At 40.3% G+C, this 12,116-nt stretch overlaps 1 protein-coding gene across 34 annotated transcripts in view; it reads right to left on the bottom strand.

Annotated features, from left to right (window-relative positions):
• CEP63 (centrosomal protein 63) overlaps positions 1–12,116 on the bottom strand; it is an 86,934-nt gene that overhangs the window by 26,934 nt on the left and 47,884 nt on the right. For all 34 annotated transcript variants that reach the window (XR_004437329.1, XM_033212590.1, XM_033212596.1 and 31 more), the window contains 3 exons: positions 6,075–6,170; positions 5,119–5,241; positions 581–694 (listed from right to left, as the gene is read on the bottom strand). Coding sequence is in view for 33 of the 34 variants with exons in the window: in XM_033212590.1 (XP_033068481.1) it covers positions 581–694; positions 5,119–5,241; positions 6,075–6,170 (333 nt within the window). In the remaining variant the exon portion in view is untranslated. The remainder of the gene's footprint in view (positions 1–580; positions 695–5,118; positions 5,242–6,074; positions 6,171–12,116) is intronic.

Genomic DNA, 12,116 nt, shown 5'->3' on the forward strand with positions numbered 1-12,116 from the left:
TGTGACTCTCTCCACATCTGTCCGCACGGGCAGACAAGCTGAAGCTCCCCGGCTGAGGCACCTCGGCCAAGACATCCCAGTGACCATAGGGATGGTGCAAGGCACGGACTATAGTAGAGCTGAGAGACCTAACAAGAGACAGAAAGACATGGAAAAGGAGACAGAGGGAGGAATGGGATTGTGGTAAGGAAGAAAGAGAGGGGAGGAAGAGAGGGCGACAAAGCCAGGGACCAAGATGAGGACAGTGAACATGGATGCAAGCATAGAGTGAGCCTACGTAAGCAAGACAATGATAGAGAGTGGGTGAGCAAGTCAGAAACAAGCAAAGAGGCAAAGCGGCAAGCCGGCACAAAGACATGAGCCTGGACAGAAGAGTGAATACACGCATGTGTGAGGGCAGGAGGGAAGGAGGAGCTGGGTCCAGATGCTGAGGAGGAGAGGCTACCTAAACAAGAAAGAGAGCAGAGTTCGTGGAGAAAAGCTGAAAGAGGCTAAATGGTACCAGGACACTGCATTAAGGTAGTTCAAACTTGATCAAAACCTATCTGCTTCTCATTATTTTAAAAAGTCTTAGGCCTACCTGAATTATCTCTGATTGTTCAGCCAGAGCCTTCCTTTGTGCCTCCAGTGAAGATACCTGTTGCTGATAAATCAAGCGTTGCTTCTCCCAGTCCAGTGATTTCTGACGGAATTCCTGAGGAAGCAATTAGAGTACTTAATTTCTGAGTGCTTCTCCTCACTGTCACTACTTCCCAGACTCCCTTTTACTTTAATTTCTCCCCATGTCCCTGGGTACGCTCGCACCTTTCTCCACAGCAGGAGACCCATTACTCACTTAGCTAACAGAGCTAGAGAGTAACACTAAATTCCTCACATACTGTGCCACTGGATATCTGTCTTTCTAAATTTAACACCCTATGGTGAGGAGTATGAAACGCAGATGCTAAGCACTGGATTCAGATGTTTTTCATTGATTTGCTGCCACCTAAGGGTTGTTATAATTTTCTAGTGAATTTTCAGAAAACTGATGTTAAGATAACTAAAATTTTAAAGTATGATTACAGATATCCCTCGCTATCCAAATTCTTGATATCCAGACCCAGGAATTGAACAGATTAAATTTTCAGATAAGTCCTTTGGTAACCCAAATCTTACTTCTCAGTATCTAAAACTCAAGAACCAAGTAGATTCAGACAATACAATATCCTTTGATATCCAAATTTTTATTATCTCAACAGAGGAACTGCAAAGGCTTGAATAACAAAGAAAATCTGTACTAAATTTTAACAGATATTTGTAACCCAAAGCCGAACAGTTCAAAATTAATGATGGATCAATAGTAACATCAAATTGCATGATCAAGAAAATGTTTCAATATTTATGAAAATGGGGCAAATCAAAGGGAAATGAAACTCAATCTTTCTATCACTGTCTTCCAGGATCCTCAACTCCAGAAGTCTCAGGCTCCTTAAGATAACTGTTGTTAACCAAATTTCTGATATTCATTCATTTATTCATTCATTCATTCAATCAATCAATCATTCTACTATATATGCCAGGTACTGCTTTAGGTGTCAGGGATACAATACTTAACAAAAAAAACAAAAACCCTAGTCCCACTCAACTGGGGGCAACAGATGACACATTTCTTGTATGGTATAGCAGATGGTAATACACGATTTGGAGAAAACAGAGCATGAAGTCTTCAGAGTTGGGGTTGTAATTTTTAAAAGGGATGGCCAGACTGAGTGAAAAACATTTAAGTAAACACTTAGGGAGATGAGGGTGAAGTTACAATACTCTGGGTGGAAAGAACAGCCTTGAAATAAGAGCATCCTGGTGTGTTTAAGGGTGAGAAAGGAGACTGGTGTGGCTGGAATAAAGTGAATGAAAGGGAAAATAGGAGAAGACAAGGTATGAGAATGAGACCACGCAGGCCATTAGGATAACTTAGGCTTTTTTTCTTTTTAATACTTTAAGTTCTAAGGAACATGTGCACAACGTGCAGGTTTGTTACATATGTATACATGTGCCATGTTGGTGTGCTGCACCCATTAATTCATCATTTACATTAGGTATATCTCCTAATGCTATCCCTCCTCCCTCTGCTCCCCACAATAGGACCCGGTGTGTGATGATTCCCTTCCTGAAGCTGCTGGAAGGTTTTTGTATAGGAAGTGATATAATTTGATTTACATTACAGCAGAATCATTCTGGTTATTGTGCTGAGAAAAGAGAAGTCTAAGATGACTCCGAGGTTTTTAGGTCGAGCAAACTGAGTTGCTATCAACTAAAACATGAATCAGTGTTGGGGAGATGAAGAAGAGAAAGACAGGACCTTTAGCTTGGACATGTTAAGTTTGACACATTTCAGACATCATAGTGGAGATGGGAAACAGGCAGTTGAAAGTTATTCTGTCATGAAGAGGCAAGGTCTCGGCTAGATATATAAATTTTGAATTGTCAACATATACACAGTGTTAAAGCTATGAAATTCAATGGGACCAATATGGGAGTGAGCGTAGACAGGAAAAAAAAAAGAAAGGTCCAATGACATGATCCTAGGTTAAGGAGTAACGGAGACTGAGGAGTGATGAACAAGGAGAAAAATGAGAGAAATGTGGTTTTTCTCAAGCCAAGTCAAGAAAGTGGGTAAGGAGGTGGGAGAGACCAGCTCTCCTACAAAGCTGTAGGTAGGATGAGGAAGATGAGGACCAGCCCACAGGCTCTGGGAATGTGTAAGTCTCTGGTGACCTCTATGTGAACAGCTTCTGCAGTGTGAGGGGACAAGAGCCTTGAGTGGGTATAAGAAAAATGAGACAAGAGGAACTGGAGACAAGTATAGATAACGGAAGTAATTTTTTAGTTATAAAATGAAAGAAATAAAATGGGGCAGAGGAGGAAGAGACAGGTCAAGAGAGGATATTTAAGAGGAGGGATGCTGGTAAAAAATATCCAGTAGAGAGAAAAAATTAAGGGTGCAGAAAAGAGAAGTTGAACTACTAGAGTAATGCCTTGGGTAGAAAAGGGGGAGGGCATGGGTAGTTCCTCCAGGAAGGCAGGCAGGGTACATGGGCACAGATGCAGATAGGTGGGTGGACACAGAGCTGGAAGTCTATACACAGAAAGGAAGATATAACCCAAAGGTGAGGATGTGGGAATAGGTGTTGAGAGTTTGAGGAGAAAAGCAGAAGTCTGAAATACTCATTGTGGAAAGCAGGAGATGAGAGGAAATACAGTACGATTCCAGGTAGCATTAGGACCCATTTGAGGTTAGGGACCATGAATTTAAAGTGAGATCAGACAGTATAGTTGGGGTTTTCTCCAGCCATGTTCAGTGATACGTGACAGATAGAGAGTGGGCAGAAAGGTGGACTTAAGCAGATCTGTGATTCTGCCAAGCAAATATGAGGAAGCAAGAGAGGAGCACACGAGATGAAAGGGAAAGTTAAAAATGTAATCACAGAATTTAAAAGCTGGCTAAAGACCAATAAGTGAGAACACTAAGTAGATAATGGAGCAGTAAAAAGGCGGCAGAATTCAATCATTTTAAGGGATGGATAATGATTACTGAGAGTCAAAGGACTAGAGAGAGTTAGCTGAAAAGATAGGGATTGGTAGTCTGATAATTAAATGCTTGAAAATGAGATTCTAGAGGGGCGGCATATATTGGTAATGACAAGAGCTGAGGAATGGCAATGGGAATAAGTAGATGAGACAAAGAGATAATCAAACTACCTATGGAGGAAAGAAAGACAAGAAACTGTAAGGTCAGAGTATTATAAGCATCATCCCTCCAGATCCTGAGATCCTCAAAGTTATGGTAAGAGTAATGTTGGAGAGAACTGACAGTGAGCTGGGTGCCGAAATCAATGAGCCAAGGAAACAACCCAGAGATCAGAAGATGACTACTTTGGTTGTTATGTACATTGGCTGGCAGCATAGGCTGGTAACATGAAAATCAAAGATGGGGTTTTTGAGGTAGAAAGGAAAGAAAATAGGAAGTGGCAATGAGAAGCAAGAAAGATATAGGGTTTGGGGGGAAAAGGTATTGCCAAAAAGGGTGGAAGGGAAGCAGTATCTGCAGTCTTCTGATTCTAAGCTCTTCAAATGTAAAAAAATTTGAGATATAAAGGAATATTAAACACAGAAATTATAATTTTAAGTAACAATAATATACTGGCATTTGTGGGTGACAGGTCACTGTGAGTAAAAACTTGTAAGTGATCACACAAAGATGTTGAACAATGTTTCTCAAATCAGAATAAGCTAGGGGAGCTGGATACAATGCAGATCCCTAGGTCCTATGCCATACTGCTGGATCAGCATTTCTGAGAGCCTAAAAGCACCCTGGGAATTCTCATGTCCACTGAAAAACTAATGGCAAGGACAGAGGAAGAGAGTGACAGCTTTGTGCTGCTCCTTCATCTACTCTTGGTACTATTAGCTCACCACCTCCCCTTAAGTTCTCAATATATGCAACAATCATGGAGTTATTCAGTCTTAATAAAAATAAAGTCAGCAGAGAAGGAAGTGAATGCCTTACTACATCTAAATGGGAATTGAGAATGATCTGATACAGAGATTACTTTGTACAAAAAGTGCTATGTACTTTCCACATTTACTAAGCCCCCACTTTATTAGGTGCTTGAGATACAATGATATATAAGACAAGAACAATGCCCATAGAGGACTGTCTGTAACTAGTGGTCAATGTTTCCCAATGGGAGAGACACTGGCATTTGAGGTACAATAATTCTTCCTGTGTGGAACAATCTTAGGCATATTTAGTATCCCTAGTCCCTGTCCCCTAAATGCCAGTTTTATTATGCTCAGTCATTTTGACAACCAAAAAAAAAAGGCCTCCATACATTTGCAAATGCTCCCCAAGGGTGGTAGTGCCCTGTTGAGAATTATTGATGGCCAGTAATCCCCTTAACCACAGGGAATCAGATGATGATAGGACGTATGGTGGATCACCCTCTCACCTTTGAAATAGCTTAGTGGCAGTCCTAAAGATGGTAGAAAATTGGTTTCAGAAAATCGTGCCATTAGAAACAGCATTTTCCTACATGAAGGCTGACAATCACTATGAACAAATTATTACTATGAACATACCTCTATTTTTGCAGTTAACCTCTCAATTTCAGACCGATCTTCCCTGTGATTTTTGGTATTTCCTCTGAATTCCCTCATTTGCTTTTTCTGAAGCTTTTCGTAGCTTCTCTTCAGTATGCCTAACTGTAGAAACAGTTATTTCTATACTTAAAGTTTAAGAATTTATAAAGAGTAGTGATGAGAAAAATTTGTATTATGAAAACAAGAGCAGTGCTAACCAGTATTAGTGAGAACATGTTAGATTTCCAAACTAAAACACAAAAGGAAACTAAAAATTAAATATGTAAAACAAACATTAGTAAAGAAATACATTCAAAGAAAAAATTTTAAAAAAATTTTAAACAAAAGTTTTTTATTACAATAGCCTTGCACTTAAAGACCCTACCACCTAGCCCCACAATAAAAGCAGCAAATAAAAACTCTTTCTCTCCTCTAGGTCTGCGATTCTCAAAGCTATGCTCTTGCAGAGCACTGATATTTAGGAAGCAGGAGAAGAATACTTTGCAATTAAATCAGAATAAAAGCAGTTTTTTCCAAATCTGAAGAATAAAATTGAGTTAATGGACAGAATTTTCTTACTTATTTATCCCAAAATGCTTCTTAAATTTTGGATCCTCCATTATTTATAATCTAGTAACTGATAAAAATTAAAATATTAAATGTAATTTTTGGTATCAAGTATTTCACAGTATTACACAAAAACAGCCCTAACTTCTTTCAGGTACTCAACCAAGAAACATATTTTAGCATCTCTTCTAGGTAGCATCAAACCTACAATTAGGCAAACCTCTTCACCTGGATTAAAGAACAGAGAAATAGATTCCCACTCCTGTATCTTCCATGCAGTATATATATTTCCCACTTCACAAAGTAGAAAGTGGCTTTCGTTAACAAAGTTCTCAAGGGTGAAAGAGAGAGAACTACATATTTGACATTTAACAAAATTAAAATCTCACTTCTTCATGTAGTTTCTTCAACTCCTGCTTATACTCCATGGTCATCTCTTGCTTGATTTTTTCATGTTCTTCTACCTGCTGATGCAACATTCCAACCTAAAAGCAGAAAAGTGGTAGTATTTTTCATTAGCATTGAAACAACATCCCTGAGGTATAAAAATATAAAATAATCTCTGTATTTATTTGTAAATTCAAGTTCTCAAATGCATATATATGGTTACCCCACTTCTTAGGAAGTCAAATACCTAGTTATTTAATAATTCCTAACATTGCCAAAAAATAGTGAACAAACAACTAGTTTTTAGAATTTCTAGGTTTAGATGAAAACTCTCTTTCTTTTTTTTTTTTTTTGTCCTTTTTGAGATGGAGTCTCACTCTGTCGCCCAGGCTGGAGTGCGGTAGCGCAATCTTGGCTCACTGCAACTTCTGCCTCCCAAGTTTAAACAATTCTCTGTCTCAGTCTCCCGAGTAGCTGGGATTATAGGTGCATGCCACCACATCTGGCACATTTTTGTATTTTTAGTAGAGACGGGGTTTCCCCATCTTGGCCAGGCTGGTCTTGAACTCCTGACCTCGTGATCCACCTGCCTCGGCCTCCCAAAGTGCTGGGATTACAGGTGTGAGCCAGCGCACCCAGCCGAAACTGTCTCTCTCTCTGTCTGATTATTCTACTCAACCCTTTTCATCAAAAAAATCTCAAGAAAATAAGAAATATAAAGTTTTGAGAGCCCTGGAAACCAACAATACTTCATAAAAAATCTAGAAGACTTTAAGAATAATTTCTCTACAATAAAGTACAGAATAGTAATGTCAGACAGGTAAAAAAAAAAGGAGGCTTGTGCCTGCTTTACCATTTGCCCAACTTCAGAGAAACGAGTTCCACCAACCATGGTAAGGAAGTTATCCTAACCCACTTTTCAATGATTTGATACCAGAGACATCTATTTTCTGCCAAGCCTTCACCTCCACAAGTATCCAGAAGTAATTCTTTCAATAACCAGCTAGAATTTCATCTACTGATAAGTAGGAAGGGAGAGGGAAAACAGGTAACAGGAGGGAGTAAACAAACACCATCTAGAACAGTAAATTTCTTAAAAGTACTAGAAATAAACTACTTATAAGAATGAGGAGTTAATGCAATTCCAATAAAAAATTATAGTGGAATTTATTTTTGTAAGAGAACTTGAAAAAGTCATTCTAAAGTTCAAACTGGAAGAATGGGTAAATACAGCCAATAAAATGGAAAAGTCTAGTTTTTAAAAAAAAGATGTAAGTGAATGATGTAACTAAATTTCTGGATGAAAGGAAACTTTCTGAGCTTAAAACTAATGAAAAAGTAATTTTAAAATGATACATTTAACCATGTAAAACTTCTATTTTAAAAAAATCCAATTAACAAAATTAAAAGGTAAATAAACAGAGAAATATTTACAAAAAATCAAAGGGCTTTTAACTTTTAGTATACAAAAAACTCTTACAAATTTGTAAAAAGTATTAAGCTCTCAACAGAAAAATAACTCAAGGACAAGAATGATTCCCACAAAAATATAAATGTCCAATAAACATGAAAAAAGACTTAATTTCACGGGTAATCAGAGGAAAACATCCAATGGCATTTTACATCTATCAAATTAGGAAAGATCTTATAAAATAAGACTTGTGTGGGTAAGTTATTTGGAATCAAAGACCTATAAAGTGTTGAAATACAAAGCACGTGACTTCCAGAAAGCAATGTGGGAGTGTATATTAAAACACTCATAAATATTCTTAACCTTGGCTTAGTAAACACTACTTTTAGAAATTCATGTAAAAAAATAAATGTAGAGCCAGGTAGAGCAGCTCCCATCTATAATTTCAGCACTTTGGGAGGCAGAGGCAGAAGGATGACTTGAGCCCAGAGGAGTTCAAGACCAGCCTGGGCAACATGGTGAGACCCTGTCTCTACAAAAAAGGAAAAGAAGAAAATAAATGTAGATGTTAAGAATTTGTCGGGACCAGGCATGTTGGCTCACGCCTGTAATCCCAGCACTTTGGGAAGCCAAGGCAGGCAGATCACTTGAGGTCAGGAATTTGAGACCAGCCTGGCCAACACGGCAAAACCCCATCTCTACTAAAAATACAAAAATTCGCTAGACCTGGTGGCAGGTGCCTGTAATCCCAGCCACTCGTGAGGCTGTGGCACAAGAATCGCTTGAACCCGGAAGATGGAGGTTGCAGTGAGCCGAGATGGCATCACTGCACTCCAACCTGAGCAACAGAGTGAGACTCAGTCTCAAAAAAAAACCCAGAAATTGTCAATAGGGATTTGTTCTTTTATAAACACTGGACAAACTGGAAAAAATCTAAATGTTTATAAATAAATTGTGAACAAATAATGAATGAAAGTACATAATAAAATATGCAAACATTAAGCTGTATTAAAACAGTTAACATGCAAAATGCTTACCACTTAAAAAACATATGGATATAAAAAGTATACTATACTAAAATCCCAATTTTGGGAAGGATTTTTACTGAAGTTTACTTACATAGCTTAAAGGAAATACACCAAATGTTAACACAGATTAACTCTGATTCAAGGCATTATGATTATTTTTTGCTTCATAGTTTGTCTTTCCTAAATTTTCTCCAATGGCTACTGCTTTTACTAGCAAGAAAAGAACATTTTAAAAAAGAAAAGACAAGAGACTGACCCTAAGTCCACCTATTTTGCTTTGATAAAGATCATCAGGACTCATCTATTTGATTAAAACAAGCTGAAGAGTCTTAACTATTCATATTTCCTAGCCCACAATCCACCAGAAGATGCAAAATTAGAAAGTATGGTAGGTAGAAGGGGTAACTACAATGATCAATAGAAATGAGCAATAGCTTTTAGCAAAGACAGAAGAAAAAAGGGAAACAGATTATCCCAAGAGTAGACTCGTGTCTACACTGCTATAACCCGTAAAGACAAAGCACATCAAGCACATCAGTATGTAACAGCCATTACTCCTAACATATCACAACCAAGAGAAAAGGCAACCCTCAAAACACCACACCCACACCCACACACACACACCCCTCCTTTAATTTTCAGTAGTGTGGCCTTTTGGCCCTCTATCACATGTTAGACAAGACACACCTGCAGAATCATAAAAACTTTAAATGATTTCATAAGATCGGCTGACAGTAGGGGAACTGACTAGGGAGTTCTCAAACTTAGTCTAAATAGTTCTTTAACCAAGGTTTTTAAAAATTGAAGACAAAGAAGGAGGGAAAAAAAAAAAAAACAGGGGGAGGACAAGATGGCTGACTAGACACAGCCAGGAGGAAAAGCTGCCAATGAGGGACTGAGACAACTGGTGTGCTCCTAACAGATCTTCAGAGGCGGTCACTAAGAGTGGATGGAGAGAAGACACAGAAGCTGAGGTGAAGGGGGAGGAAGCTGGGAACCGTACACGAGGCGACTACTACGTACCTGGACTCATTGCTGGCCCAAACAACTCTGGAAAAACAGATGAGCTGAACTAGCAAGAAGCAACCCACTCTTCCCACGGGCCTCTGGAACCCTAGCAGGAGGGGACCCCTCGACCACCATGAACACTCAAGTTGACAGGGTAAGCCACTTAGAGAAGTGATAGGAGCAGCAAGCCAGCTGATATGGAGCCCAGAGAGTTTGGTGCAGGAGTATCTGTGGTGGGGTGGTGGGGCATGGCCAGGGATAGCCATCCCCTTAGGCTTAACTGGCTCCCATAGGAGACTTTAGCTCTAAGGCAACTGCGGGACCCGAACTGTGCAGAGTGGTCTTGCCCATCATATGGGGCCAGTCTCACCTGAACATCCCATGGCCTGCTGGCCTCTCCCAGGGCCCCAGCGTGGCCACACATGCTTACAGGGCAGCCTTGGGTGGCCTGGGGGACTGCATCATAGCTTCTGTGCTAGCAGACTATGCCTGACCAGCAGAGAGCTCCAGAGGAGTGGCCCCCATGGCTATGCACCAGCCTGTACATTCCGTCCCCATATTGCAGCTTCTCTGGGCCCATAGCAACTCCCCACATGGCTTTGCTGGCATGTGCTTATGCCAGCAGGTTTTGCTTTTTTTGCCTCACCAACAGGCAAGTGTACATGTATCCACCTTGCCACTGCTGTGGCGGGAGTGCAGTTCATCCCCCATGTCCCCACTGACCACCACTGCAGACAGAACCTTGGTAGGCACAAAACCAGCCAGCCTCGCCTCTGCCAGTGCCCCTTTCTTGCATCAACACTGCCGCAGGAGTGAAACTAGGCACAGAGAATAGCAGATCCTCCCCTGCACAGAGCAACCACTCCTGTTTGCAGTACACAGAGAAGGCACACAGACCTGCAACCGCCAGTGCCCTGCCCCCAAGCCAACACCACCACCAGTGCCACTGTGCAGTTGCCAGCAGGGGCCCCCGCTCACCTCCCAGCTGTGTTCCCTCCTCCACTGTGGTGAACACCTTCAGGGAGGCAAGCACCCTGGCACCCACCAGAACCCTGCCATAGCTGACAAGTGTGTCTCCCACTGCACTACTGCTACCACTGCTGCTAGCACATGCAAACAAGAATGAATTCCACTGTCATTGCGCTATGAAACACTTTGGCTGACACCACCCATTGGGGTGTAGTGACCAGCAGTCCAGGAACACCCTGAACCCCCAATGCAGTGGATTCCTAAATTCAAGGAGCCAGAGAAAAAAGTTAGGGCCCAATACAAGCCCCCCAGAGTTATACCACATAGTCTAGGAGTTGGGAGCTGAGCAACGGTCCCCTAAAATCTTCCAGAGACAAAACCAGTTGGCTGAATCCACCTTATACTACAATCAAACTCTCAAGGTCATCAAATATGATAAAAGAAAAAAAAAACTCATCCCAGGGTCAGCAACTTCAAAGATGGAAGAAACGTAAACCCACAAAGATGAGAAAGAAATAGTGCAAGAACTCCAAGAACTCAAAAAGCCAGAGTATCTTCCTTCCTCCAAACAACCATATCACTTCTCCAGTAAGGGTTCAGAACTGGGCTAAGAGGGCTAAAATGACAGAAATATAATTCAGAGCATGGATAGGAACAAAGATCATTGAGCTACACGAGTATATGAAACCCAGTCCAAGGAAGCTAAGAATCATGATAAAACAATGCAGGAACTGACGGACAAAATCAGCAGTATAGAAAGGAATGTAAAGCAACCTGATAGGGCTGAAAAGCACACTACAAGAATGTCATAATGCAATTACAAGTATCAATAGCAAAACAGACCAAGCAGAGGAAAGAAATCTCAGAGCTTGAAGACTGGCTTTCTGAAATAAGACAGTCACTGACAGACAAAATAGACAGTATAGAAAGAAATATAACCAACCTGTTAGAGCTGAAAAACACACTAGAAGAATTTTATAATGCAATCACAAGCATTAACAGCAAAATAGACCAAGCAGACGAAAGAATCTCAGAGCTTGAAGACTGGCTTTCTGAAATAAGACAGGTAAGAATAGAGAAAAAAAGAATGAAAAGGAATGAATACAATCCCCAAGATATATGGGATTATGTAAAGATGCCAAATCTACAACTCAGTGGCGTCCCCTGAAAAAATGGAGAGAATGCAACCAACCTGGAAAACATATTTCAGGATATCACCCATGAGAACTTTCCCAACCTAGCTAGAGAGGCTAACATTCAAATTCAGGAAATGCAGAGAACCCCAGTAAGATACTTCATAAGATCATTCCCAGGATACATAATCATCAAATTCTCCAAGGTCAAAATTAAGGAAAAAAATGTTAAGGGCAGCCAGAAAGAAAGATCAGGTCACCTACAAAGGGAAGCTTATCAGACTAATGGTAGACCTCTTGGCAGAAACTCTACCAGCCAGAACAGATTGGAGGCATATTCAACATTCTTAAAGAAAAGAAATTTCAACCCAGAATTTCATTATCTGGCCAAACTAAGCTCCTGAAGGAAACAGTATATATAGAAAGGAAAGACCGTTACCAGCCACTACAAAAACAGACTAAAGTACACAGACCAGTGACACTATAAAGCAACCA

This window comes from Trachypithecus francoisi, unplaced genomic scaffold, assembly GCF_009764315.1.
Source record: "Trachypithecus francoisi isolate TF-2019V2 unplaced genomic scaffold, Tfra_2.0 Lachesis_group0, whole genome shotgun sequence".
Classification (NCBI taxonomy): Eukaryota; Metazoa; Chordata; class Mammalia; order Primates; family Cercopithecidae; genus Trachypithecus; species Trachypithecus francoisi.